The 25,175-nt window shown below is 39.5% G+C and overlaps 1 protein-coding gene across 5 annotated transcripts in view; it reads left to right on the forward strand.

Moving 5' to 3' along the window:
- LOC132692663 (cytosolic beta-glucosidase) overlaps nucleotides 1–25,175 on the forward strand; it is a 236,060-nt gene that overhangs the window by 72,481 nt on the left and 138,404 nt on the right. For all 5 annotated transcript variants that reach the window (XR_013555333.2, XM_060655334.3, XM_060655330.3 and 2 more), the window contains exons 3-4: nucleotides 7,264–8,060; nucleotides 8,783–8,906. Coding sequence is in view for 4 of the 5 variants with exons in the window: in XM_060655334.3 (XP_060511317.1) it covers nucleotides 7,264–8,060; nucleotides 8,783–8,906 (921 nt within the window). In the remaining variant the exon portion in view is untranslated. The remainder of the gene's footprint in view (nucleotides 1–7,263; nucleotides 8,061–8,782; nucleotides 8,907–25,175) is intronic.

The following is a 25,175-nucleotide window of genomic DNA, read 5'->3' on the forward strand; positions in this document are numbered from 1 at the left end:
AATGCAGGCACTGTGATAAGAGAACATAGGGCAAGCAAAGAAATTAATTGGTGGTGTGAGTCTAGAAGGGAATGAACCTAGTTTTCATGTGTGATGCATGTTAGGCACTTGAACAAAATTAATTCTACATTAAGATATTTATAGTTTGGCTAGGGGGATTCCAGGTCAGTTATTTTCTGCATTGACACATCATCTTTGCAAGTCCTAGCCACATCCTCTTCTGAGAGAATTTCCCCATTTCTTTGTTCTACATAGACCTGCTCCACTCCTGGCCATAGCTGAGTGGACAAGGGAAAGACCTTTTTCCCCTGTGACATAATATGGTATAACCTCATGGAAAAAGAGAATCTTGCCCAGTTGTCTTCCCCTCTCAGAGATGTTTGGAGTTGAGAAGTTGAGAATATGAGTTGGTTGGTGCTGGAACCAGGACTATAAGATAGCTTTGGCAGATGGGATGGCCATTTTGAGACCATAGCAAATTTGGTGCATAAAGAAAACATGTGTTGAGTGAAACTGCGTGGGTGAGACCAGTCTTTCTTGAGAGGCAAAGACGTTCTCAGCTCCCAGCTTCAATTCCCTTGAGTTTCAGTTGTAATTTTGTGTGACTGGGAATCTGATAGCTCTCTATCATATCAAATAATGCCCAGGCTTCCTACACCAAACAGCCACCTGCCCCTCATGCTACCTTTATATTTGAGTTAATCTGAAGTGGGTTGCTTTCCCCTATATCCAAAAGACATTTAACTCAAATTTGCTTTATATTTCCAAAGATCAAATAAGAAGAAATGGGCTTAATTATATCAGAGAAAATGGTAGTTAAGTATGAAAGAAGGCTATGGAAGTTTAAATACTTAAAATAATCAGTTATGTCCTGGGCGCCTGGGTGGCTCAGTCGGTGAAGCGATCGACTTTGGCTCAGGTCATGATTTCACAGTTTGGTTCATGGGTTTGAGCCCCTCGTTGGGCTCTGTGCTGACAGCTCGGAGCCTGGATCTTGCTTTGAATTCTCTCCTTCTCTCTCTGCCCCTCCCCCACTTGCACCCTGTCTCTCTAAAAAATAAACAGTAGAAAAAAATTATATATTTAAAAAAATTATGTCCTAAATATCCAGGAGCAGAATAGAGTCCAAATAGCCTCTCAAAGTTTCAAGGTCTTATTGGTAACAGATGATCATTTAAAAATACACATTTGTCCGACTGAATTTCTTATAAAAGCTAAAGAATCCTTTCATGATTTGGTCTCATTTGATACTCAAAACAGTCATGAGGTGGCACTTATAATATACCATAATATTTTTACAGATGAGGAAACTTGGATGTACGTAGGCCAAATGATTTGTCCATGATTCTTCAGCTCAACTGTTTGACTCTGGAGTTCTTCTGCTCTTACAAACGTCACTTCACTGCCCCATGGGAAAATTGCATTACAACACCAAACCAAAAGTGCTCTGTATAAACCAAAAGTACTCAATTCTGGGATAAATATTAATTATGAAATGCTTTGTTGCTCTGTCAGGCTGATGAGTGAGAAAAAAAATCTTATTTAAAATTTTTTTAAATCTTCAATTAAACCGAAGATTATCATGTTGTTTGAACTACACTGATTGCCATCATTAATGATTGTACCACATCTAATGATGCTTACAAGGGATAAATCACTGATTCCTCCAAAAATGAAAAAAAAAGGATCTAATATTATGAATCAGCTCCAAAATAGGTGATTGTGAAGACCAGGAAAACATTGTCACCATGTTTCTGGTTCTGAAACAGTAAACGTGAGAAACGGAATGTCATGGTAGAACTGGTTCAGTCTTTTTTAAATTTTTTCCCAACGTTTTTTATTTATTTTTGGGACAGAGAGAGACAGAGCATGAACGGGGGAGGGGCAGAGAGAGAGGGAGACACAGAATCGGAAACAGGCTCCAGGCTCCGAGCCATCAGCCCAGAGCCTGACGCGGGGCTCGAACTCACGGACCGCGAGATCGTGACCTGGCTGAAGTCGGACGCTTAACCGACTGCGCCACCCAGGCGCCCCATGAACTGGTTCAGTCTTTGTAGTGAGGCAGACTGGGTTTAAATGTTGGCTGTGCCATATGACATTATTACTTAAGTCTGGTACTTGCTGTCTCTGAAGAGAAAAGGTTTCCTTAGATGCTTAATGAGGATAAAAAATATCTACCTCTTGGTGCACCTGGGTGGCTCAGTTGATTAAGCGTCTGACTTTGGCTCAGGTCATGATCTCATGGTTTATGGGTTCGAGCCCCACATCGGGATCCACACTGATAGTGTGGAGCCTGCTTGGGATTCTCTGTCTCTCCTCCTCCCCCTCCTCCTCTACCCACCCCCTCTTCTGCCCCTTCCGTGCTCATGCTTTCTTTCTCTCTCAGAATAAATAAATAAACTTAAAAAAAAAAAAAGCCCACCTCTTGGGCTTAGGGCTAGGATTAAATGAAATGGCACATATAGTATGAATGCAATAAATGAAAACTGATGTTATTTTTATATTCAGAGCCAATGGAAGGAGTTGTCTATGAAAACCTTCACACATATCAATTCCAAACTGATTCCATTATACCATCGTTGAATATTGCGTTTTACAAATGAGGACATGTGGGCTTGCAGAGGCCCTGAGATGGGACGGTGGAATGATCTTTCATTGTGAGAGAAAAGAAAAACTTTATAACATTTGGTGAATGTATTAGTTTTCTATTGCTGCTGCAACAAATTATCACAAGCTTAGCTGCTTAAAAATAGCATAAGTTTTACACTTGAAAATAATATAAAATTGTATATCAAGTATATTTCAATTAAAAAGCACAAATTTATTACTTTAGAGTTATGGAGGTCAGAAGTCTGACATGGGTCTCTGTAGGCTAAAACCAAAGTGCCTACAGGGTTGCATTTCTTTCCAAAGTCTGTTTCTTGGCTTGTTTCAGTTTCTTATGGTAGTAGGACTGAAGGCCTCATTTCCTTGATGATTATCAACTGGGGGCCATTTTCCGTTTCTAGAAGCCACCTGCATTCCTTGGCAGGTGGCTCCCTTCTTCCACATTCAAAGCTGACAATAGTGGGTTCAGTGCTTCTTATGCTGCCACCTCTCTGGCCTCTTCTGTTGTTCATCATTCCGACCCACTCCTCTGCTCTACTCTTTCACTTCTAAGGACTCATGTGGTTAGATTGGGCCCACCTGAACCATCTAGAGAAATCTCCCCATCTCAAGATTTTTAACCTTAATGACATCAGCAAATTCTTTTTTCTATGTAAAGTAACTTATTCACATGTTTCATGGATTAGGGCATGGACATAGGGCATGGATTAGGGCATAGATTGAGGTATCCTATCTGCCAAGTGAGTAATGGCATATGTAAGGGTCTTCCAAGTATGGAGTTGTTATGCATGATTCACATTATGTTCTGGTTTGCAAAACAAGAGAGCTGTTGTTAAAAATATCCACTCTTACAGACAGACAGACAGACAGACAACACATGATCTTGCGTTATTTGGCTTGCTTACCTCTCACCATTCTTGTGCTTTCTCTCCTCAGCTATACATTATCATTATCCTGGACTTACAGTTCCCAGAAAGAGCCACACTAGGCTAAAATACAGTTTACAAATGAAGACTGGCTAGTCCATATATGGTACTAAAACTCTGATCTACAAAAGAAACCCAGGAAGCCAAACACAACCTCTGTAGCAATTGGCCCAGAATAGTCAGAACTAGATCAACATCTGCCAACTTCTCTGGTTTGTTTTTTTTTTTTTTCGTTATGTATGTTTGTTCCCCTTCCCCCTGCTTCCAACTTAGCACCAGCCAGAGAAAGTCACATATGTGTCCCAGACCAATTGCTTAGGATGCCCTGCTTCTATTTAGCCCACCTCCAGCCTCCCTGTGCCAACAATCTCCAATCAGCTTGTAACTGAAGTCTTCTCCTTCCCCTCCTTTTTCTCACTATAAAGCTTCCTCTCTTTCCTGACAGACTTTGAGTATCTGTCAAATGCAAGTGATGATGGCTGATTCCCTCGCTACAGCAAGCTCTGAATAAATAAACTCTTTGTTCATATTTGGTGGTCTTTGTTTATTTCCACACCTCCCTTACTCTTTCACATATTTGTTTCCCTTTTTTCTCTTCTTGGGTCACTCATTCTTCCTTGCCTTATATGAGTGATTTATATTCATCATTTGAGTATCAACTTAGATGTCACTAGTGACAACAATAACAACAATAATAATTATTAAAATGATGGCTAACTTGTACTAAGCCCCTTACCTTATGCCAAGAACTTTCTAATGATGTTCAATTTATCAACTCATTAAACTCTTGGCAGTAAATTATTGAAGTATGTTTCTATTATCATCCACATTTTACAGACAGGGAAAGATAATTCAGAGAGATAAAGTAACTTGCCTAAGGTCACTGAAGTAGGTGAAGGAATGGGGTAGAATTTAGGTGGCTGGCTGCCATAGTTCACTTTTGGAATCATGATGTTATATTGCTTTCAAAATAGATTTTCAAATGTCCTTAGTTAGGAATGGGTACTCCTTACCATATACTTAAATAGTATTCTATACTTTATCTTTACCAGGAATACTGCATTATGATTGTTTGTGAATTTATCTGTAGTCCTACTAAAATTGGAGCTTCCTTAGGTCAAGGACAGTATTTATCTTACATATGTTTATAAGTCCAGCATACAGTAGCTTTTCTATACATGTGTATTTGAGGGATGAAGAAATTAATGATTGAATAAAACAAATTCAGAAGCCTAAATTATTATTTTTTTATGATGCCCACAAAGTTGTTTTAATTTTATTTTTTTTAAAATTTACATCCAAATTAGTTAGCAGATAGTGCAACAATGATTTCAGGAGTAGATTCCTTAGTGCCCCTTACCCATTTAGCCCATCCCCCCTCCCACAACCCCTCCAGTAAACCTCAGCTTGTTCTCCATATTTATGAGTCTTTTCTGTTTTGTCCCCTTCCCTATTTTTATATTATTTTTATTTCCCTTCCCTTATGTTCATCTGTTTTGTCTCTTAAAGTCCTCATATGAGTGAAGTCATATGATATTTATCCTTCTCTGACTAATTTCACTTAGCATGATACCCTCCAGTTTCATCCACGTAGTTGCAAATGGCAAGATTTCATTCTTTTTGATTGCCGAATAATACGTCATTGTACATATATACCACATCTTCTTTATCCATTCGTCCATCGATGGACATTTGGGCTCTTTCCATACTTTGGCTATTGTTGACAGTGCTGCTATAAACATGGGGGTGCATGTGTCCCTTTGAAGTAGCACACCTGTATCCCTTGGGTAAATGCCTAGTAGTGCAATTGCTGGGTTGTAGGGTAGTTCTGTTTTTAGTTTTTTGAAGAACCTCCAGAGTGGCTGCACCAGCTTGCATTGCCACCAACAATACAAAAGAGATCCTCTTTCTCTGCATCCCTGCCAACATCTGTTGTTGCCTGAGTTGTTAACGTTAGCCATTCTGACAGGTGTGAGGTGGTATCTCTTTGTGGTTTTGATTTGTATTTCCCTGATGATGAGTGATGTTGAGCATTTTTTCATGTGTCGGTTGGCCATCTGGATGTCTTCTTTGGAGAAGTGTCTATTCATGTCTTTTGCCCATTTCTTCACTGGATTATTTGTTTTTTGGGTATTGAGTTTGATAAGTTCTTTATAGATTTTGGATACTAACCCTTTATCTGATATGTCATTTGCTAATATCTTCTCTCATTCTGTCAGTTGCCTTTTAGTTTTGCTGATTGTTTCCTTCGCTTTGCACAAGCTTTTTATTTTGATGAGGTCCCAGTAGTTCATTTTTGCTTTTGTTTCCCTTGCCTCCAAAGATGTGTTGAGTAAGAAGTTGCTGCGGCTAAGGTCAAAGAGGTTTTTGCCTGCTTTCTCCTCAAGGATTTTGATGGCTTTCTGTCTTACATTTAGGTCTTTCATCCATTTTGAGTTTATTTCTGTGTATGAAGCCTAAATTATTTTTTAATGTTTATTTATTTTTGAGAGAGAGAGAGAGAGAGAGAGGGAGAAACAGAATCCAAAGCAGACTCCAGGCTCTGAGCTGTCAGCATGGAGTCTGACATGGGGCTCAAACCCATGAACTGTGAGATCCTGACCTGAGCTGAAGTCATTTGTTTAACCAACTGAGCCACCCAGGCACCCTGAAAAGCCTAAATTATTTTTTAATCAGAGGATATGAAGTTAAAAAAAAAAACAGAGAAAAAAGGACCCTACTTCTGAACAAACTTTGAGTGCAATACAATTCTACATAGGAATTTAGTTATTATCCAGAAAAGCAGGACAGCTTCTCTCTTCTGAGCTTAGGTTTCTTCCACAATCTTAGACATAAAATAACACGAAGCACTAATATCAATCTGTCCTAAGAAAGTCTCTTCCAGTTAAGAGTCCTTATTAGGTTGGATGCAACATCTTCTTGGCATTGGTTTCTGAGACAGAGCATCTCCAACTTAATAACATTCTTCTGAACTCTGCCACAATACTAAAAGCTCTCCCCCCTCCACCACATGCAATGCTGGAGAATTAGCTGAGAGCCAGAGGTGGCTAGGTATCTCATGGACTATGTCAGAATCCTAGAGCAAAGTTCTCAACCATATTCCTTAATATGCCAAGGCTCTGGCTAACTGCCCTTGTAACCCACATTCTGGGACCTCTTTTTCATGTTCAGTGGGTCTCCTTTTTAGATAAGACCGCTATATCTGGAGAAGAACTGAGACAGTCATCTAGATCAGTTCCTTTACTTTATATTTAATACCATTGAGAACTATTCATTCATTCAACAACTATTTATTGAGCATCTATCTACTGACTTTCTGGTATTGTTCCAGGATTTGGGGGATCCAGAGGTGACTTAGATAAGACCCCAGCTATTATGAGGCTTGTATTCTAGTGGGGTTAGAAATCAAGCATGCAAATAAAATAATTTCAATACATGTGATAATAACACAAAGTTATGTGGTAGCAACTTGCCCAAATGTATTCCTGTCAGAACATACATCTTCCACATCTTCCGTCACATCCCCAACCCTCTGCTCAGCCATTCTTCCTTGGAATTCTTCATGTTTCTTCCTCCCAGCCTTTACTTGATTATATGCAGGAAGTAACAAACCTTATTTGGAATAAAAGTTACTTAGGAAATTATTCCCAATCCTCTCCGGATCGCTACTTATGGTCAATGTTCTAAAAATAACTTTACTTCTCATACGTTCTTCTTTTTTCTTTCCTAGGAATAGACTATTACAACAAGATCATTGATGATTTGTTAACTAATGGGGTCATACCCATAGTGACACTCTACCACTTTGACTTGCCTCAGGCCTTAGAAGACAAAGGAGGTTGGTTGTCAGAGGCAATCATCGAATCCTTTGACAAATACGCCCGGTTTTGCTTCAGTACGTTTGGAGATCGAGTCAAGCAGTGGATCACCATAAATGAGCCTAATATTCTTGCCATCATGGCATATGATCTCGGTGTATTTCCTCCTGGTGTACCTCACTTTGGAACTGGAGGTTATCAGGCAGCTCATAATTTGATCAAAGCTCACGCCAGATCCTGGCACAGCTACGATTCTTTATTCCGAAAAGAACAGAAGGGCATGGTGTCCCTAGCAATTTTTGCTGGCTGGGCAGAACCAGCAGATACCAACTCAGTGTCCGACCAGGAAGCTGCTAAAAGAGCCATTGCTTTCTGCTTGGATTTCTTTGCTAAACCCATATTTATTGACGGTGATTATCCAGAAGTTGTCAAGTCCCAGATTGCCTTCATGAGTAAAAAGCAAGGCTATCCATCATCAAGGCTTCCAGAATTTACAGAAGAAGAGAAGAGAATGATTAAAGGCACAGCTGATTTCTTCGCTGTGCAATATTATACAAGTCGTTTGGTCAAGTACCAGGAGAACAAGAAAGAAGAAGTGGGTTTTCTTCAGGATGTGGAGCTTCAAGTTTTTCCAGACCCATCTTGGAAAAGGTTGGATTGGGTCTATGTGGTGCCATGGGGAATACGTAAACTACTGAAATATATTAAGGTAAAACACGTTTGTGTTCATGTACACCCAAATGTGTGGAAATGGAAAGACAGACAGACGTGTATATATATAAGAACTTGGAAAAAGAATGATTTTAGACAGTAGCTTATATATTGGCTTGGGAAGAGAGATTAGGATTTAAGTTGGTGAAGGATAACTGGCTGATAAGGGGCTTCAAAACAAGGTCAAAGTTGGGATTCTTTGTTAAAGTCAGTTGGGGTCAAAGAAGTTGCTTGGAAATATTTTTCAGGCTGATGTCACAACTGTGATTATCAAAAGGCACATTAAAGGCTGAAATAACTGGATCCTTTTTTGGCCTCCGTTATGCTGGATAGTGTCCAGGTAGCTGAAATTAAAAATTTAAGTTAATGATTTTTAGGACCCTTGCTGTGGGGAGATAGAGAGTGTAGCTGTTGGTGGGACCAAGGGGTTAAGGAGTAGTGACAATCAGCAGATGCTGATGGAAGAAGGATATTTCTGTCTTCTCATTACGATAAGAGTCATTTGACTGTCTTCATGGACATTTGCACAGTTTTGCTTTCCCATTGTTAGTCATAAAAGGTCAGTGCGTGGAAAATTAAGTTAATAGGGTCAGTGCAATTTGATGAAAACTAGTTTTGGGTTGTAGCTTAGAGAAGATAGAGAGTAATGCACCTGATTTTATGAGTCTTTTTTTTTTTTTTACATCTGTTTGGAATAAAACTTCTGCTCTCTTGTTCCAGGATACGTATAATAACCCTGTAATTTACATCACTGAGAACGGGCTTCCCCAGGGTGACCCTGCATCTCTTGATGACACTCAGCGCTGGGAGTATTTCAGACAGACATTTCAGGAACTGTTCAAAGGTACCATTTGAAATGATGAAAGATCAATTGTGCAAACTTAATATAATTTTCCCACGTGCCTATTTGCATTCAGCAAAGACCAATGATTTTGAAAGCCGAAATTCATGTAAATCAGTGTAAAGCCACGTAATTAAGAGAGAGGAGAAAAAGTATTTAGGAAAGAGGAAGGTGAGAATTTTGGCCTAGCTTCAACCTTTCAAAATTTAATCAAGTAAAAGCGACTGTCTTCAGCATTTTGTGACTCCTGGGTGAAGGTGATATGAACAGAGGGGGTGGTGTCTGTTCGAAGAGAACATTAGTTATTACAAACAGATTAGTACTGACCAACTACAGCATGCCTATGTGCATATTTCAACATCCTAACTACCAAGAAATGAACTGACGGAATTTGTAAAGGACCAAAATTAAGCATTTATGCAATAAACTTTAGAATGGCCTTCGATGAGTCTTAGTCTAAAATGAGTCTTCCAGCACTGTGTGTTTCATTTGTAACCAAACAGCTCCATTTAGGAACAGCTTTTTGTCATATAGAATCTGTGACTTTTATTTCAAGACAATACTATTATTCTGGCAAATGCTCTTCCCCCCATGGCATTCTTTTCACATTTGAAAACAAATGTGAAGGAATCATCTTTAACTGGTAACACACATTTCTACACCAGTTAATTTCCCCATTTCAGCTTCTACTTGGAACACTGTTGCTTTGTAAATTTAATTTCTCCTCCCTATAAAGGAATCCTATCACAGAAACAAAATCCAATGTAAAACGAGACTTTCAATTTCCTTTTTTACCATGATTGGTACACTTCTCTCTCATCATTCTATTTGAAAGGTCCTAAAATTATTCTTTCCAAATTAATCAGTAATATACTGAAATCAGCCAGAAGGAATTCTGGAAAGTGACACAAAATGGTCTCTTTCCAAAACCTAAAATATATGGTACTCAATCCCTCACTCTGGCTTGGAATTTATTGGCAGAGGGCAATTGGATTCCTACGGTTTGATCCAAGTGAAATAATTCTTTTGTATTACATGCAAAACAGATTCATTCTCTAGGTAGGAATTCACTTCCTGATAAAATAAAAAGGAAATGTCCAGTTTTCTGAGATTCCACTCTCTTTCTCCCTGTAAATGACCCTATTCATAGTTAATCCATTGATGTTCCCAGCTTCATCCTAGGAGGAAAGTAAGCTGGTTACCGGCAGGCAGATTTATGGATGATATAAGGACCACAAATGACTTGTCCAAAATTGTTCTGTGTTTCCTGGGAAAAGAGAGAAAAATAGAAATTGGCTTTCTTCATTTTCAGCTTGGTGCTCTGTTTAGTGCTAACATATAAGGACATTTCATTGCTGTTTGAAATAGTTTCAAGTACTTTAATACAGTTAGATCCTTAACAGTAAAAATTCGCTGGTAGACCCACAAACAAAGACAACTTAAAGACAGAAAAGTAACTGAAGGTGAGAGTGGAAAATGTGAAGAGATTTGGATTTCTCAGGGGCAAGAGAGGAGAATAGGACTAGAAACAAAATTCTGTTTTTCTACTTGTAGAATTTCAATTGTGTCTTTAAACATATGGAAAAAAATATTATACACTTAAAACATTAACTGTTCACAGTATTATGTTCTTTTCTGATTTTTTAACATTAGATGATCTATATTCATTGTCATTAATACATATTATAATTTTTTGCTTTTAAAAAAATGTGGTCTTTCAAATATGCAGAAATCTACTTATCAACAAAAAAAAGACAAGCATATTTATACTGGAGTGAGTATAGTGATAGCTATTTCTTATATATTGTTGTAGTGGACACTGTTTATTTAATCTGTGGAGAAACTCTTTTCTAGTAATTAATCCCTTTTCTTCTATGAAATACCCATCTCCTCTCATCTTCAGGCTTACCCCAGGGATAGCCATGTAGGTAGAATACAATCCTGCTCCTTGTTAATATATAATTGATTGGTCTGAATGCAGGTACATGGCATGAGCTGGGCCAATCCCAGTTCTTCCCTGAGGTTTAGAATTTGTGCCAGTCACCTTGTCTCTTAGCCTAACTTGGCAGGGGGATGTACCTTTGTGGGCTGTTGGCTATGTCCTGCCGTGGACGCTAAGCAGTAATATAAAGGGGGGCTGCAGGGACGTGGAGACAAGAAATAGGAAGGGCTTCAGGGTGGCACTTAGAAATGGAGCCTCTAATTCCAGTTTTTCCTCAGACCCAGCTGCGTGCGTGTTCTTGAGAGACATTACTTTTACTTATAATTAAGTGCTCTTTCTGCTTCATCTGAATCTGACTGGGTTTCCATCACTTGGAACAAAAAGAATCTTCGCTGATACCATCATATTACTTCATTTTCAAAACAGTGAGATGAGGTCATTGCTCCTATTTTACAGATGAGAAAAGTGAGATTCAAAGAGGCTAAGTCATTTGCTCAAGATCACGGTTACTAAGTCCTATCTCCTAGAACCAAGCGGAATGTGTGCATTATTATTACCACTACTACTATTTTGGTGTTTGATAAGACCTGTGAGTCCAGGGTTTTCTGACTCAGAGTGATTACTTGTCCTACCACACAGAACCTTTTCCTTACTTTGGTACTCTGGACTTGAATAAATTTGCTTCCTGCTGCGTCTGCAGGGGCCAATTGGTCCTGTGACCTTGGACAAAGCTTCGACACTCCCTATCCTGCCTCTCCTCAGGGGACTAGAGCCTAATTTACTAATTGATTTCCTGAGACTCCTTTGAGGTGGTGCTGATGATCTTGACTGGCAAGAACTTTACTAGTAAGAACGCCCTGTGAGCAATTAAAACTAATAACAGGCCAAGGAAGACATTCGTGGGAAGCGCTGCAGGTGAGGGCCCGCCAGAACCCGCAGAGTCGGATGGATGATGGCTTTGTGATCCCCACAAACAAAGCCTTCTCTCTAACATCACACATACGGACAGGCACATAATGACACTATAGTTGGATCAATGATATCTGCCTGGAGGTCTTTCTGATCTCTTCAGGTAAAATCCCACAGCAATTAATTGAGCAGTAAAAAGTAAGCTAATGTTTCTGTTTCCTTTTGGGAAAGGGCGGCAGGGGGCGGGGCGGGCGGGGGATGTCATTTCAAGAAAAAAAAAAGAGAGGGAAATCAGCTAATGCTTTTTTAATCATTGCATTATTTAAATGCCTTTAAATAGATTGTTTTTCATTAACATAGATATAGATAAAAGCAACACAGTAGAGACACAAAAAACTTGCAATAACCTGTAACTAGGCTTACATTTCAGTTCTGCAAATTATTCAATGAGGGGCCCTTGGCAAATTGTTCAGCCTCCCAAATCCTTAGTTTGTTCACCTATACAAATGGATTAACACTTTCCTTGACCGGGGTTGTTGTAAAGGTTCCATTTAATGAGCTATTGTGTAATCACCCCCAACCAGCAACTGCTGGTGCACAGTAGGCTCTCAATCGATGGTAATAATTATTATTATTAGAAAATGTGTACTCTTTTTAATTTTTTTTTAAATGTTTATTTATTTTTGAGAAAGAGACAGAGCACCAGTGGGAGAGGGGCAGAGAGAGGGGGAAACACAGAATCTGAAGCAAGCTCCAGGCTCTAAGCCCTGAGCTGTTGGCACAGAGTCTGACCCCAGGCTCAAACTCATGAACTGGGAGATCATGACCTGAGCTGAAGTCAGATGTTCAACCCACTGAGCCACCCAGGAGCCCCGAAATATGTACTCTTAAGAATATATTTATCACCCCAAGTTTTTTTAACTTTTTATTTAAAAAATGTCATCCCAAGGCTTTTTTTCAAATTTCCCTCCAAGTAATTAAGTTATAGCAGAATATTCCCCCATGTCTACAGGTTTCTCCATCATTTTTTGGGGGGAACCTCTGAGTCAGTCTTGTAGCTTTGGGCCTCTGGCTATTTACAGTTGACTCCTGTGGAGTAGAAAGCAGAAACAGCCTCCCTCTATTCATTATTTCCATCAGAGAGGTTGTCAGATTAGGGGAAAACTTAAATCATTGGCAGCAGAAAGGACCATCAAGCAACTGGTTGCTTGATGTTTGTGTAAGTTTGGAAAGCAGTCATCTTCAAGGAGTTAAGCTTTTCTCACATCATATGAATGTCAGTTATATTCGTAAAACGTACACCAGTCCTTGCTGTTCCGGAGCGGACAGCAGGCGAGTTTAAGTTCCTGTGTAAACACACACAAATGGATGCCTCAATAATCTGAAAGCCGCTGAGGTGAGCGAGAGTGTGAAGCAGGGGAGGTTGGCCCCAGTAAGTAATACTCCAGCCGTGACCTCAGTTCTCCTGAAAGGGGATTTGAGTCTGTGTTCTGCCTGTTCATCACATGCCTGAGCATGTGCCCAGCATGTGCCTGCCTGCCTCTTGCGTGGCCCATGATCTTTCCCTCAGCCTGGAATGCCATGGCCTTTGCCTTCTTCTTGGCCCAGATCCTGTTGTTTGGAGTCCATGAACTTGTTGGGACTCAGGCAGGACATGGGTTCGAAACCTGGTTCTGCCACTCACATGCTCAATCAATAATTTGGGGAAAATTCATAAGCAGACAACACCTCAGCTATCTAATCTTTAAAACGGGGCTAATAAGCACATCTGCAAAATGAACAGGGTAGTGCCTTTAAAGCCTAAATACAGAGTCTGGCCCATTACAAAGGATTCTGTAAATGATGGCTAATTTTTGAAGGGGGCCATGAACTCCCTGAGACTGGAGCCGTGTCTTTTTCGTGGTTATATCTTCAGCCCTGACTACCATTTCTGTCATGTAGTAGGTGTTGTATACATTTGTTGAATTTGGTTGTGTCTGTCAGAGAAGAGTTAGCCAATGGGTAATGAGAAATAAATGATTAAATAATTGAGAACTGTATTTTCTTTCCCTAAAGAAATATACCCCATAGAGAGGGAAAAAAAAAAAAAAAAGCAGACTTCTGGAAAGTTTCTGAGCCAGCCCAACTTTCCAGTCGGATCCATGCCTGAGTTAGCACAGCAGTAGATGATTGCAGAGAAGGTTTGTTAATGACCAGCTTTAGGCTTTTAATGACAAAACCCCTCAGCAAGATGTCATCGAAGTTATTGAAGACTTCACTGAAAGTGTTGAAGCTGATGCATTGTAACAAGAAGGTTATAAATCTTGCAGCTTGGGTATACCACCAAGACAAGATGCTGAGCACAGAATCACCCCGCTGTTGTCTGTCAGCATACTCCCTCCCCTCTCCTCCTCTCCTTCCCACGGAGAGCCAGTAAAGGAGAAATACATCCATTTCCCGAAGTAGTGCAGATCTGGCAGCCACCTGCCTATGTCAATTTCAGATCACAGAGGCCCGTTTAACTGGACAAAATGTGTTAAGCACCTGTGTGTTTCTAAATGTGCATTTAAGAAATCTTAAGAATTAAGGAAAGATCTCAAAGGTTAATACATTGACCTTTTAGCAAAACTAACCAATTAAAAATCCATTGCAAGCTCAGAATAGAAACCCAAGTACCTGCATATAGATTTCCACTCCCTATCTACTGCTTTATTGCTTCTCAAAGTAAACCTTTGGCAATTAGTCCCGATGAAGCAGTTCCTCCCGTCGCTCACAGAGAGCTCACAATTTTGGAAACATGTGTGGTCGGATATCAGATTCGCTTGGTACCGTTGCTCCTGGCTGAACTGGATGACAGCTAGTCAAGGTCAGAATAGAGAAGAAAGAACAGGAGTTGAAGGCCGTGCGCAAGAATTGTTAGCGTATGCTAGGGTGCAGACTTGTGGAATATGAAAAGTTACGAAGAAAACAATTTCCAGTACGTTTGTGTTCCATCAGCCTTCATACTCAGACCACATACAAACTCAGACAGCCAGAGTTTACCCGAAACAGAGACATGCCAAATGACCTTTCCCTGTTACCTTCTCCCCTACTTCTCTGTAGTGGCACACTTACCTTTGCCTTCTATTCTCCACAGAAAGCACAAGAGAGTAAAAAGTCTGTGCGGGTCTTGGAGAGTAAAGACAGACTAAGTCCTGTGTTCTTGTGGTGTGCCTGCAGCTCAGCTCTGAATGTCAGCAGGACTCTGAATGTCATCTTTCTCACCTGTTAAATGGGACTAATGCTAATTACTATTCTGCCAACCCAAAGTCAGCTGTGCAATAAAATGAGATGATTTCTGTCTCTGTATGCTTTGAATACCTTAAAATATTAGATATTTTCTCATATTGATATATTTACCTTACTTTTAAGGACATCTGTCACTCTGGCCCCAAATCCATAATCTGGACCTCAGTATTCTCCATTGCAAAGAAACGGGATTGGTGTTCCTTATCCACTTGCTTTCATCTGCAATTCCCAGGTTCTGCGGTTTTATTTTCCTGCACATTTCTCAACTGCTATGATGGTGTGATCAGTTTAGGGGTTTTCGAGAACGTGTGCTGTGACCGCAGGACTGGTATAGAGCTTGGTGATGCTCACAGTCACCCACACATACACGCACACACACACACACATCGGTGGTTGTTAGACTACTTCGCCAGGCTTATCTGGATGCCGCACATATTGATAGGATTAGAGATCTACACCATGTATCACACACACTCTCGTAGAAACATAGAACCTGGTACATCTGCTCCACGGCAGTAGGTTTCTTGGAGTCGCCCATGTGAGAAGCAGCTCAATCACACATCAGAGAATCTGCCCTCGTGCAAAGAATGTGCAAAGTTCTTCTTCACCGTCCCCTTCAGTTGCATTCTGTACGTATGCTGTGCCCCTACAGATGGATATTCCTTTGCGCTCCTTTTTTTTTTTTCCCTAGAGAGAGAAAGAGAGACAGAACACGAACGGGGGAGAGACAGAGAGAGATGGAGAAACAGAATCCGAAGCAGGCTTCAGGCTCCAAGGTGTCAGCACAGAGCCCCACACGTGGTTCGAACTCACTAGCTATGAGATCTTGACCTGAGCTAAAGTCAGACGCTTAATTGACTGAGCTACCCAGGCGCCCCTGCACTCCTTTTTAATTCAGTTCCAACTGCTCTGGGGGTATGATTACTTAAGGATCCCCACTACTTAAGGCCAGGTGAATTTTAAGACTTCTATAAAGACTTAAAAACAACGTTTAAGGTGATTTCAAACTTACCCTCTCCATTTTTTTATGTCAATCTGTCCACTAGTTTTTGTGCAAGGTAGCAGCAAACAGAAGCCCAGTTTTATTTTTATGACTATAAAGGAGACCTGTAAAATAATTAAAGAAAAATTTACCTGGAGAAAATCAATTTTTCCAATATGAAGAGTAGACTCAATGGAATCTTGAAAAAGGTGAAAAAAAAAGAGGAAGGATTTGATAATGATTTTTAAATGAAATATATTTGACACATAACATTTTGTAAGTTTAAAGTGTACAACACACTAATTGGATATATTTAAATTTTGCACTAAGATAACCACCATAGTGTTAGCTATTATGTTACATAATTATTATTTCTTTTTTTGTGGTGGGGACAATTAAGATCTAGTTTCTTAGCAGCTTTGAAGTTTATAATACAATATAGTTAACCACAATCACTATGATGTTCCTTATTAGCTCTCCAGAATTTATTTATTATTAGTTTCCAGTTTGTACCTTTAAACAACTTATCCCCAATTCCCTCACCCCCCCAGCCAATGGTGACCACCATTCCATTGGTTTTTTATGAGTAGTTATCTTTCTCTGTCTGATTGATTTCACTTAGCATACGGCCCTCAAGTTCCATCCCTGTTGTCGCAGATGGCAACTTTTGCCTTTTTCTCATGGCAGAATAATATTTCATTGTGTATGCACGCTCACACACACACACACCACAACCTCTTTATGCATTCATCTGTTGGTGGGCACTTAGATTGTGTCGGTATCTTTGGTTATTGTGAATAATGCTGCAATAAACATAGGAGTGCATATATCTCTTGGCTATCATCAAGAAGACAAGAGATAAGTGTTGGCAAGGGTGTGGAAATAAGGGAACCCTTGTACACTGTTAACAGGAACATAAGTTGGTTCAGCTATTACGGAAAACAGTATGGAGGTACCTCCAAAAATTACGAATAGAGCTACCGTATGATAAAGCAACATGGGTTTGAAGAGGTAATGATTTTTTTTAAAACCTGTTTCAGGAGAGAGTGATGCTAGAATATTCAGTTGATGAGAGAGCTTTTGGAATTGAGAGAAGGTGAACTTCTCAAGTTTTCCACTGGGCCATGGTGAAGTGGTCCTCAAGCAGCTGCTTATATTAGCTCTTATTTCCTGATCTCCAAAATAACTTGATTACTACCTGGGCGCTTAGTTATCTAGAGAATGAAAAGGCACTGCTGTGGAACAAGGCTTGTAAAATTTATCTTAGTGGGCTTGGCAGGGGTTGCCTGGATAATGGTGTTAATACAGATTCTATTGGACACCTGTGGGCTCATGAAAAGAGTAGGGAGAAGCGGATGCCCAGGTATTAGCCCTTGCTACTCAGGAAACTTTACATGAGTTTCCCAGTGCTTGGAAAAAAAATAGTCCCCATCATAAATTAATACATGGACATTATGTTATGTAGATGAAGGTCTTCAGTGGGGACTGACTCTGGGTGCACTAAAGAAACGAGTGTCTGGATTAGCAGTGTTGGTAATTATACCTTAAGCAGGGCTAAGCTCACCAGTTTTATAGCCTTCCTCTCAGTGGTCTTATCTTACCTACTTATAACTTTGACATGGTATAATGGTCAATTGCTGTATAGTACGATAAATATTGTTTCTGCCCACTTTCCCAGATTGGGTGAATAACTGGTTAACTACATCCTATATTATTTTTTCAATAGCAAGAAGAAAAATAGCTGTGTAGAAGAAAATCAGCAATATTATGAACAAAAACATTAAAAATTGGTGCCATAACTGGTTCATGGGCTCCTTACACAACCACAGCCCTTCTTTCAATTAAGCACTTGTTGAATAGATGGGAGTTGAGAGACACTTTGATTCTTAAAGACAATACCATTATAATCCTTGGAGTAAGGAAGAAAACCATCTTCAGAAGAAATGAAAGTTATTAAAAGGTACAAGCACTCATAGGCAGGAACAGTGTGTACAAAGATTTTATTTACCATTTTTTAATGTCAAAATTCTTACCAGAATTAAATTTTGGAATTTTGAGTTACATACTTAGCATTCAGTAGCTGGTCAGTAAAAGCATAATGGTTGATTAGGAAATTGAGTCTAGATTAGCGGGAAAACTGAATTATTCCTGCGAATTTTAAGAAAATATTACATTTATGCCACCATTTTGCTCTTTTAAAGAGATAGTAGGTTGTTTTTGCTGTTATGAAAATAGTTTTCATGCTTTGGTATTATGCATAGGTGTTATTTATTTATACTCTTCTGATATTAAACTTGGTTTTGCTGTGACAATAATTGAAATATATGTTGACAGTTTTTAACATATTTAAATACACTTAACCCCTCTGTGCTTCAATTTCTTCATTAGAAAAAGAAAAGTGTTGGGGTGCCTGGGAGGCACAGTTGGTTAAGCCTCCGACCTCAACTCAGGTCATGATCTCATGGTTCGTGAGTTTGAGCCCCACGTCGGGCTCTGTGCTGACAGCTCAGAGCCTGGAGCCTGCTTCGGATTCTGTGTCTCCCTCTCTCTCTGCCCCTACCCTGCTCATGCTCTGTCTCTTTCTCAGAAACAATAAACATTTTTTTTTTAATTAAAAAAAAAATAAAAAGTATTGAACTAGCTGTTCTTTTGGGATCCTTCCAGTTTAAGAATTTTGCGACCCTATAAATATCCTTTCTAGGCAGGTATGTCAAGGATCATATTTTATTAGAACTCTTGATAATTTCTTAGGTTATAAAATAAAGTCTAAGGAATTATAATTGATATCTTTTTTTTAAGCTTTCTTCATTCTTCTCATTCAGCTACTTAATTTGCAATGTGAACACCTTTCTTAGCTGGGCATAAAATAACACTTTGGTTTTCAATGAACTGTTCCTATTGATATTGACTCAGGTTCCAGGTAACATTTTCTTGACCTTCAATCTGGGTGTTTCCTCTTCTATTCACTCATATCAAAAATGAGCCTCACTTTTCTTCCCGTGAGAAAGTAATCCCTTGGAGTTCAGAGTCAGAAGGGTCACCTCAGATTCAAGTTTAACAGAATTACTATGGAGAACATAAAATCTCAGGGAGGAAATAGAACGAACAAACAGTCCAAAGACTAAGAGTAAAATCCCCAGCTGAACAAGTCCACGGAAGTTACAATCATGAGTAGTAGAGTCACCTTTCAAAATATGATCATGGCAAGCCCCACCTAATCGATCAAGTTTTAAGCCAGTTGAGTACGTTTTCCAAGCTCCACCTTAAATGAAGTTTAATTCAGTTACGAAGTGCAGTGATTTTCACTTTCCTTAGATTTGACTTGAGTGTGAAACTTTTGTGTCTGGGCAAGATCCCGACTTAGAAAGAGGAATCAAATTGCAGCCTTTTCAGAATTACCTTCCCACCATATTTCTGTGGAGAAGCTTCATATCTGGAAGTCTCTTTCTCTGATTGGAGCGTTTGAGCACAGTCAGGGTTCCTTTTACCCCAAGTTACCGTTAAGGTAGCTTTTTCTTTAATACAATGAAAATATCAGCTTGCTGCTGGAGATGAAAATAGTTCATTTTGGAATAGACAGAAATTCTTAGGGCTTATCTGGAAACGCTATGTGCAGAGGAGAGGGAGGGAGGCTTGTCTCCTTGAATAGGGTCATCTCAGCAACAGCAAAGTCTCCTGTGTGTGAGTGAGATTAGCTAATGAAACAGTATCATGGCCTGAGATTATTTTGTACCATTCTAAAGTTCAGCCACATGTCCCCCCTTGTTTGCGAAATTCCATTATAGGAATCACTGCCTGCTTTAGAGATAAGTGAAACCATTATGGGTGGAGGAAGAAAAGCCATTTGAACCTTGAAGAATTTTAATTGGTGCTGGTGAGGGAAGGTGAACAGAAAGCCACAAATGTTTCAAGTGAAAACATGAATGAGTTTGGGACTAAACATAGATAATGGGAAGAAGGATGTATCATATCTGTTGATGAAATAACTTTTTTCCTCCCTTAACAGGTAGAACTCATTTCTTTAATGGATTTAAACCCAGCCTAAAGTCAAATAATTTTAAAGAGCCACATTGTTTCATGAGTAATTTCAAGTATGATATGTTTTATAGTTAAAAATAAGCAAAATAAGGGGTGTCTGGGTGGCTTAGTCGGTGAAGTGTCCAATGCTTCATTTCGGCACAGGTCACGATCTCACCGTTTGTGAGTTTGAGCCCCACAACGGGCTCTGTGCTGACAGTGCAGAGCCTGCTTGAGATTCTTTCTCTCTCTCTTCCTCCTTCTCTCTTGGCTGTTCTCCTGCTCATGCACTCTCTCTCTCAAAATAAATAAATGAACATTAAAAAAATAAGCAAAATAGCACAAAAATTAAATCGCTGTATAAAATTTGAGTATATGAGTGTATATATTAAGTGTGTACACCTTTATTGGTAAATCATTTTGTTTTGTGCTTGAGGCCACACTGGTTTAGTGTCTTAAAACATGTTTCTTCCAAAGATGTTCAGTCTATGTTGTGGATCCTATGAAGGAGCAGTTGGCCATTCATTTAAAAAGAAACTTCAAAAATATTTCATGGCCACAGTTTCCTGCCCTCATGAATACATGATAGGAATCTCAAGACTGGGTAAGAAAAATCCTTCAGCATTCCTGGAAGAATAAACAGCATGACCCATTGTGTGTAAGTTTTGTACAGACAGCTCATTTTATGAATAGTTTTACACAACAAGGATTTGCTTGATGTAGTGAACGAACATATTCTTTAAAGACAGATAGTTCTGCATTCAAAGCCTGGCTCTGACACCCGTTTGTGTTGTGTGGCCTTGGACAAGTTATTCTGGACTCTGAATATCAGTTCATCATTTGTGAAATTTTATTTTTGGTGAGGATTAATGACATACTTCATATCCTAGCAAAATGCCTAGCACATAAATCCCCCAAATGATAACTGTTGCAGTGAATTCTTTGTTACCCAGCATCTATTAACCAGGATTTTCAAAAAACTGTGACTTCCTGATCAGTCATCAAGCATTGATAATTTATGCTTCTCTGATGACCCTGAAATGCATTCTGAATAATTAGAGAAAGATTAAATTATAATCAGTTTAGTTTCAGTGTTAAGTGTATTTTAATTTATTCTCATTCTTTAAAAATTTGTAATCCTTCTGCATGTGGTAACAATTAACAAAAAATATTTGATTAGCTGAAGCACTCCACTTCCTGACTGTCAGGCTAATAAAGAGTGTATTGTACATTGTTGGAACTCAAATTCTGCCCTGCAGATAAACTGGGCATTTGCTGGATGGATTCACTTCACACTGGTCTTATATCCATTCACAGGCCCAATGTGTTGACTTATTACCTGTTGGAAATTCTAGACCTAATCCTTAAATATCCTGAAATGATACTGTATACAAGGCCCTGTTTGCATGCTTTTTTATCACAAGGTCATAATGGTGGTCATCCCATCTGATTTTGTGCAGATGAGTAACTAAATCTAGCCCTGAGGGTTGTCTGTTCTTTTCCTATGGATTGCTAGAGATGGACATCGCAGCTGACATCAGTAATCAATCTATCTTGGTGTTTCATCAACCTTTACTCTTATCCAATCATGTTTTAGACTTATTTTCATTGGGCTTCTTAGGCTATATAACCTTCCTGATGAAAACTTCACCATGCATTTTATCATTTCTGTGGTCCTTTGAACTTCCCACGTTCTCCTCCCCTCATCTCCCCACCCCCCACCCCACGTAAGGTCGTATGCTGCTTTAAAAGATGGCTTGACAGCTGGCTTGTGTTAAAAGTAGTCTCTTCAAAAAATTATCACTATTCTTGTCCCTTTGTGATCTCAGTTAACAAGGTATTCATTCTCAGACAAGCAGATTGATTTTAGTCATTTAATTGATCACCATAGGACATAGTAGTATACACTGGTTTTCCTCTGGCCCTGTTCTGCCTGCCTTTAAATCCCTGCCTTGCCCTGAAATCCCTCTTCCACATGACAGTCTCTCTTCCACAATGCCCTTCACATCCCAGCTGCCATCCTCAGTACTTACTCCACGAGTGCAACAGTGACAGTAGATGGAGGGGGATTGTTTCCTTTAAAGGGAGAGCAAGGCCAAGGGGAAACAAGCTGGTGAAGGTTTCATTTTGCTTTCCAGGACCACACAGTGCTCGGTCCTGGTGCGAAGGCAGGGTGCCTTGGTGAGGGTGCTCCCGTCGCAATGTAGGACTCTGCCATGTGATGTCCGGGTGGGCGCTAGCTGAGGAGAGGAAGCCCGGGTGCATTGCCAGACAGCAACATTTAGCATTGTACTCTAATCCTGGGATCTCTCTGAGACTCAGCTCACTAGGTAGCTGTCATTCAGTCCATAAGGTAAGCTCCGTGTTACTACTGTTTCTTCCCAAAGTAGTTTCTATTCTCATTACATAGACATTTTTTAAAAGCCAGCAACTCAATGCTATCACCATCACTGTTTCTTATCTATACCAAACTTGTATCTATTTAGCTACCACAAACATTTTCGTGTTTGACAAACCGTATTTGCATTATAGGGCTATTTTGAATCTGTTGGGAACCGTGAGTTTGAACTTTGGGATCTCAGAATGGTCAATTGGAATGTTTCATTGAATAGGCTTCTTTAACAAAATGTGACATTTCCCTAAGTGTAGTAGTGTAAGACCACCTGGCAGAACAAATGGATGTATGTTAATATAAATATAATGCTGTGCTTGCTTCACCAGCACATATACTAAAATACAAATATAATGCTAAAGCATAAGAACATTCACAAAATTGAAGTTTAAATATGTTTACTAGTTTTCTGTACTGATGCAACATTAGTCACGGAAATGTCATATTAAATATTTGTGTTGGTCAGTGGTTCAAGGGTGTTTATTTGATGTATCTTATTTTTCTGACTTTTGACATTCCTAATACTGTATTCTCTTACAAACATGTGTAATTGCATTCATCCCAAGTCATTTCTTGCTTTCCTTTTATTTAAGGGAGGTTTGCTTCTTGAAAAGAAATTATCTTCTTTTTTGTGTTACTATTTAAAATGTATACACACACACACACACACACACACACACACACACATATATTTACTTTAACACAAGCGCTGTTAAATCTGTGATTGAGAATAATGGTAGGATGGACGGTTAAGAAATGCCAGTTTCAACTTGTTGAGAAGTATTAATTTTTGTCGATTATTGAAGATTTCAGGCTCTAGATAAAAAGACATGGTTACCAGCTAGTGAGGCTGAAGAAGGAGGGCAAAGGGAGAATGCAAACATTCTGACCATGGATCGTTGACACAAAGCTTGGAAACTGGCTTGTAGGGTCCAGGAGACCAGGTCCAAAGGGATTCCCCATTAGTTACATCTGTGGTTTGAAATCGAGCTGTGTGGAGCCCCAGGTTGCACAGAGATTTCTTTGGGGACTGTTAGTTTGCATGGAGGTTAGGTGAGGAAGTGGGGCTCCAGGGCACCTCAGCTTTTATTGGTTGTATGCATTGGGAAGCCGTAAAAATTTTCATTTGAAAGGAAGACTGTTGCTAAAAAAAGAAAAAATTGGAAAGCCGCTGAATAATAAGGATCTCGTTGTCAGAGGGGAAGCAACAGAACAGCTCCTCTGGGGAGATGAAACTTAACCTAAGCCTTGCTCTTTCACTTATGTTATTTCAAACATACAGAAAGATACAGGTTCCCGCATAACTGTGACCCAGATTTAACAAATGTTCGTATTTTGTCACATATATTTTACATTAGAAAATAAATAAATAGGTAAATAAATAAGTGAAAGTGACCATGGTGGAATTCCTTTGTACTCTTCCTGTCCGAATCTCCTGTCCAAGGCCCCCTCCCTGACCTGGGGTGATCCTGAACCTGAAGTTGATGTGTGTCCACTTGTGTATTAGATATGCGTCTTGCTACAAATATATGGATCCATAACCTATTTGTATATGTGGTTTTGTGCGTTACAACATTCACATAAATGGTGTCCCTCCATACATACCCATTTTCAACGATACATTCTTGCAGACTTACCCATGTTGATACTTTTAGGTTTAATTCATTCTTTTTAATGGATCTGTGGTATTTGGATATGTGAACACACCACATTTATTTATTCATTTTCCTGCCGACAGACATTCATAGTCCAGATGATGGACATTTTTTCTTTCACTTTTACAAACAGTGCTGCTCTGAATATCGTTGAGTAGCTCATGTTTGAAAGGCTTTTCTTATATGGGAGATTATGAAGCAGGCCTTCAGCTAACCCACCTGGTGTCTTTGTACCATTTAGAATGAGGCTCCTTATCCTCAAAACACTTTACATTTTCTGGGAAATGGTCACAAAGACTAAGCAAATCTAAAATCACTTTATTTCAAGGGTGTTCTCTATACTTGTGCATAGTAAAACTCGCATAATCATAACAGTCACCCTGTATATCGGGGATGCACAGCATGAAAACCTGCAGATTATAAAGAGGTTGGGTGAATGAGTGTGTTTAACAGGTTAGCAACTGTAATCTAAAATAAAATGCGGGATTTGTGCTGAGTATTCACATGAGGTCTTTCTAGCTAAAGGTAAGGGCTGGGAAAAATTGTATCTTCTTCAGAGATAATATGTTGCAAATGAGGAACACAGGGAAGATGTATAAGGCTTTTTTTGTTTGTTTGTTTTCTGGTCACAGAGGACCAGGGACAGGTAAAGTGATATTGTATAGAGGTTTTATTTTTCAGTTGCCCCCTTTCCAGAACACTGCCCTCAAGCCCCTTCTTGTAGACATGTATACAGTACGACACAGGCTTCTACCAGGCTTCATCTACTAACTCAACAGTATTGCCTTCTCCAGGAAGGCAAGCTGTCCAGGGACGGCTATGTCTTTGCTCTGGGAAAGGAAGTTTGAATTGTATTGGGCTGAGGTGTCATGCTGTGAGCCTCCCGCTGGGGCTGGTGCTGCAAGTGCCAATACATTGAAATGCGTTCCTGGAAAGTTCCTTTGCTACTCACTAGGTGGCTTTGCTGGAGAGGAAAACAACCCCAGAACAGGCAGCACCATCCTCTCTATTGTTTATGGGAGTGTGGTAGGGAACAAACTCTGCCCTGCTTTCGAAATCTTGAAAGCGTATTATTTGCTTTTGCAAAGTCCTTGAAATTAGATGTTGC

Source organism: Panthera onca, chromosome B1 (assembly GCF_046562875.1).
Source record: "Panthera onca isolate mPanOnc1 chromosome B1, mPanOnc1 haplotype 2, whole genome shotgun sequence".
Taxonomy (NCBI): domain Eukaryota; kingdom Metazoa; phylum Chordata; class Mammalia; order Carnivora; family Felidae; genus Panthera; species Panthera onca.